Source organism: Rhinoraja longicauda, chromosome 4, assembly GCF_053455715.1.
Source record: "Rhinoraja longicauda isolate Sanriku21f chromosome 4, sRhiLon1.1, whole genome shotgun sequence".
Taxonomy (NCBI): Eukaryota; Metazoa; Chordata; class Chondrichthyes; order Rajiformes; family Arhynchobatidae; genus Rhinoraja; species Rhinoraja longicauda.
Window position 1 is genome coordinate 86,500,025 of NC_135956.1, and position 6,000 is coordinate 86,506,024.

Here is a 6,000-nt window from a genome sequence, read left to right on the forward strand (position 1 = left end):
AGAATATCTAAGTTTACAACAAGATCTAGATCAGTTGGGAAGGTGGGCCAAGAAATGACAATGGAATTTAACTCTTGACAAGTGTGAGGTGTTGCCGTTTGCTATCCAAACCAGGGCAGGGTTGACACTGAAAATGGTAGAGCCCTGGAAAGTATTGCAGCAGAGATTGATCTGGGAGTACAGATGCATGGTTCCCTAAAAGTGGCGAGTCAGGTGGGCAGTATGGTCAAGAAGGTATTTGGCCTTCAATTCCCATCATTGGGAAGGGTGTTGAGAACAAAATTTGGGACATCATGATAAAGCTGTACAAGGTATTGGTGAGATCACACTTGAAGTATTCTGTGCACTTCTGGTCAGAAAGCTGTAGGAAGAATGTTATTAAATTAAAATGGGTGGAAAATAGATTGATCATGATGTTACCTGGCAGGCAGACTTGAGTTACAGGAAGAGGATGGAATTATTTTCTTTGGAGACAGAGTAGGGGTGATCTTATTGAGATGGAGAAGATCATGAGGGGCATAGATAAAGTGGTCGCTCAGTCTTTTTCCCAGGGTAGGGGATTCTAAATTAGAGAGCATAGGCTTAAGGTAAGAGGAGCGACTTAAGAGGGGCATCTTTTCTACTCAGAGGGTAGTCTGAATCTGGAATGAGCTGTCAGAGGAAGCCATGGAAACAAATTCAGGTAGAACTTTTAAAAGGTGGACAGGTAAATCGATAGGAGAGTTTAGAGTCTGAAGAAGGGTCTCGACCCGAAACGTCACCCATTCCTTCTCTCCTGAGATGCTGCCTGACCTGCTGAGTTTCTTCAGCATTTTGTGAAATAAATACCTTGAGAGTTTAGAGGGGTAAGTACCAAATCTAGGCAAAAATTCCAACTTCGTCAGCATGGAAGGGGGGGGGGGGAAGCTATGTTTCTCTGCTGTACAACTAGCAGTATGACTATCAGCATCTCAAAAAAAGGGATGAAAAATCAAAATACATACCTACAATTGAAATAAATTTTTTAAAAAGAACGACACTGCAAGTGTAACTTTGAAGAAGAAAACAGATGTGATAATGTAAATATAAGGAAAACCAAGATTTTTCCCAAAATATTAATTCACCTTTGGTTTATTAATCCCTGGCATTAAATATTAAATATCCTTTGGTTATTTCTAATTCGCTGGCATTTATGTATGTCTATGAAGCAGAATGCTCACTCTGAAGGCACCTGTCCATCCATCAGCAACAAGTATCTACGTAGTCCAAAAAACTAAATGGCAGCAAAAAAAAACCATCGACTGAACAAAAACACAGACCAGATGTGAAGGCAGATGACCAAAATGTTGTAGATTATTTGAAAGGAGCGATTTAAAAGACAGAAATAGGTGAAGGCCGTCATTGGAATGGAGATGCAGGTGATGAAAGCCGAGCAGTTAGTTAGTTGTAGGGTAAGATAAGATATAATAAGAAAATAACTGCAGATGCTGGTACAAATCGAAGGTATTTATTCACAGTCTGAAGAAGGGTCTCGACCCGAAACGTCACCCATTCCTTCTCTCCTGAGATGCTTGCTGCCTGTCCTGCTGAGTTACTCCAGCATTTTGTGAATAAATACCTTCGATTTGTACCAGCATCTGCAGTTATTGTCTTATAGTTAGTTGTGGGGGGTGATTACATGCTAGAGCTCTCCTCCACAAATAAGAGTTGGCAGAATCCATGGCATGCATTAAATAATTGTATAAGAAAATAACTGCAGCTGCTGGTACAAATCGAAGGTATTTATTCACAAAATGCTGGAGTAACTCAGCAGGTCAGGCAGCATCTCAGGAGAGAAGGAATAGGTGACGTTTCGGGTCGAGACCCTTCTTCAGACCGATTAAGACATGCATTAAATAATGCATTATTCAGACATGCATTAAATAATTGTTTTGCAATTGTTTTGGTTGTTGGAGACGCCCCTACTTTGAAACTGGGTGTCGTCTCGTCCACAGCAGGGCAGTTGCCCGTCTCCCCCTCAGCCCAGCCCAGGGCCGGGCCGGGCCGGGCCGCAGCCTCTCCACGCCAGGCCGGGGACTGACAGGCCCTGCCCGGTGGCATCGGCTTTACCTACCGCCAGGGAGGGAAGGAGGGAGGGTACACATACACTGACTGGCACGGGAGAAGCAAGCGCTCACTCGCTCACCTCAAAGCGGCACCTGGTGATGCCGTTCATGGCCGCCGCTGCCGCCGCCGCCGCCCCTCCTCCTCGCCGCTCCAACATGGACACGGTCCGCCCGGCGCCTGACGTCAGCCCGTCAGCACCGGCACCACAACATGGACACGGTCCGCCCGGCCCCGACCCGACCCGACCGCCCGGCGCCTGACGTCAGCCCGTCAGCTCCAGCACCAACATCAACACAGCCAGGCAACGCTGGAGATGCTGGTACACACACACAACACACACACACACATACTCACACACAACACACCCACACAACACACACATACACACATACACACAACACACAAAACACACACACACAACACACACACACACATCACACATACACACACACACACACAACACACACACACACACACACACACATACTCACACACAACACACACACACACATACACACCACACACACACAACACACAACACACACATACACACAACACACAAAACACACACACACACACACCACACAACACACAACACACACACAACACACACACAACACACACACACACCACACACACACAACACACAACACACACATACACACAACACACACATACACACAACACACAACACACACACAACACACACACAACACACACACACACCACACACACACAACACACAACACACACACACACACCACACACACACAACACACAACACACACATACACACAACACACACATACACACAACACACAAAACACACACACACACACACACAACACACACACACATACTCACACACAACACACACACACACCACACACACACAACACACAACACACACATACACACAACACACAAAACACACACACACAACCACACACACATCACACATACACACACACACAACACACACACACATACATCACACAACACACAAAACACACACACACACAACCACACACACACACACATCACACATACATACACCACACACACATCACACATACATACTCCACACACACACACAACCACACACACACACATCACACATACATACACCACACACACACACACACACAACACACACATACACAACACATACACACACACAGTGCTGGAGTTACTCAGCAGGTCAGGCAGCATCTCTGCAGATACATAAACATACATACACACAGGGTGCTTGAGTTGCTCAGCAGGTCAGGCAGAATCTCTGCAGATACACACACACACACACAACACACACACTACACACACAACACATACACCACACAAAACACACACACACAGATACATCACACACACCACACATACACATCACAACACACACACAGATACATCACACACATACACACTACACACACATACACACACACACACACACAACGCACACACTACACACACACACACATACACAACACATACATCACACAACACACACAAAGGTGATGCACTTTGGCAGAAATAACTTGGAGAGGGAGTACACCATGAATGGAAGGACCCTAGGGAAGACAGGGGTACAGAGGGACCTTGGAGTACAGGTACACAAGTCCTTGAAGACAGCAGGACAGGTGGACAGGGTGGTCAAAAAGGCATATGGGTTACTGACCTTCATTAGCCGGGGCATCGAATATAAAAGTAGGGGAGTAATGATGGAATTGTACAGAACACTGGTGAGGCCACAGCTGGAGTATTGTGTACAGTTCTGGTCACCACATTATAGAAAGGATGTGATAGCTTTGGAGAGGGTGCAGAGGAGATTCACCAGGATGCTGCCAGGGATGAAGGGCCTCGGCTATGAGGAGAGACTGAGCAGACTGGGGTTGTTTTCCCTGGAGCAGAGAAGGCTGAGAGGGGACATGATCGAGGTGTACAAGATCATGCGGGGCATAGATAAGGTAGATGGCGGGGAACTTCTTCCACTGGTGGAAGGTTCAACAACGAGGGGACATAGATACAGGGTAAGGGGAGGGAGGTTTCGGGGGGATGTGAGAAATAACTTTTTCACCCAGAGGGTGGTTGGAGTCTGGAACTCACTGCCTGGGGTGGTGGTGGAGGCGGGAACACTCACAACGTTTAAGAGGCATTTGGATGGGCACTTGAAATGCTACAACATTCAGGGCTACGGTCCAAATGCGGGAAAATGGGATTAAAATTAGACTGTGTTTGGTAACGGGCGGCGCGGACACGATGGGCCGAAGGGCCTCTTTCTGTGACTCTATGACTCTATGACACACCACACACATACACACAGTGCTGGAGTTACTCAGCAGGTCAGGCAGAATCTCTGCAAATAGACACAGGGTGCTGGAGTTACTCAGCAGGTCAGGCAGCATCTCTGCAGATAGACATACACACACACATACATACACACAACACACACAGATACATCACACACACCACACATACACATCACAACACACAACACACACACACAACACACACACACACATAACACACACACACATACATACACACACACACAACACACACACATAACACACACACACAACGCACACACACCACATACACACACAGTGCTGGAGTTACTCAGCAGGTCAGGCAGCATCTCTGCAGATAGACACACACACACACACACACAGGGTGCTTGAGTTGCTCAGCAGGTCAGGCAGAATCTCTGCAGATAGACACACACACATACACACACACACACACACACACACACGCACATACATACATACACACACAGTGCTGGAGTTACTCAGCAGGTCAGGCAGCATCTCTGGAGGTATACACACGGTACTGGAGTTACTCAGCAGGTCAGGCAGCATCTCTAGAGACACACACACACACACATACAGGGTGCTGGAGTTACTCAGCAGATCAGGCAGCATCTCTGGAGATACATAAACACACACACAGGGTGCTGGAGTTACTCAGCAGGTCAGGCAGCATCTCTGGAGATACACACATACACACATGGTGCTGGTTACTCAGCATGTCAGGCAGAATCTCTGGAGATACACATCCAAACATGGTGCTGGAGTTGCTCAACAGGTCAGGCAGCATCTCTGGAGATACACACACACACACACACACACACACACACACACACAGTGCTGGAGTTACTCAGCAGGTCAGGCAGAATCTCTGCAGATAGACACACACACACACACACACACACACAGTGCTGGAGTTACTCAGCGGGTCAGGCAGCATTTCTGGAGATAGACACACACAGGGTGCTGGAGTTACTCAGCAGGTCAGGCAGCATCTCTGGAGATACACACACACACACACATACACACATGGTGCTGGAGTTACTCAGCAGGTCAGGCAGAATCTCTGGAGATACACACACACACACACATACACACAGGGTGCTGGAGTTACTCAGCAGGTCAGGCAGCATCTCTGGAGATACACACACATACACACATGGTGCTGGAGTTACTCAGCAGGTCAGGCAGAATCTCTGCAGATAGACACACACACACACAGTGCTGGAGTTACTCAGCGGGTCAGGCAGCATTTCTGGAGATAGACACACACAGGGTGCTGGAGTTACTCAGCGGGTCAGGCAGCATCTTGGAGATAGACACACACACGCACACAGTGCTGGAGTTACTCAGCAGGTCAGGCAGCATCTCTGGAGAAAGACACACTGCTGGAGTTACTCAGTGGGTCAGGCAACATCTCTGGAGACAGAAACACACGCACACAGTGCTGGAGTTACTCAGCAGGTCAGGCAAAATCTCTGCAGATAGATACACACACACACACACACACACACACACACACATGGTGCTTGAGTTACTCAGCAGGCCAGGCAGCATCTCTGGAGATAGGCACACACACATACACACACATATACACACACATACACAC

At 47.6% G+C, this 6,000-nt stretch overlaps 1 protein-coding gene across 1 annotated transcript in view; it reads right to left on the reverse strand.

Moving 5' to 3' along the window:
• Nucleotides 1–2,350, reverse strand: part of fbxl2 (F-box and leucine-rich repeat protein 2) — a 103,015-nt gene extending 100,665 nt beyond the window's left edge. The window contains exon 1 of the mRNA XM_078398733.1: nucleotides 2,165–2,350. Coding sequence (XP_078254859.1) covers nucleotides 2,165–2,242 — 78 coding nt within the window. The 5' untranslated portion in view covers nucleotides 2,243–2,350. The remainder of the gene's footprint in view (nucleotides 1–2,164) is intronic.
• Between the last annotated feature and the right edge of the window lie 3,650 nt (nucleotides 2,351–6,000).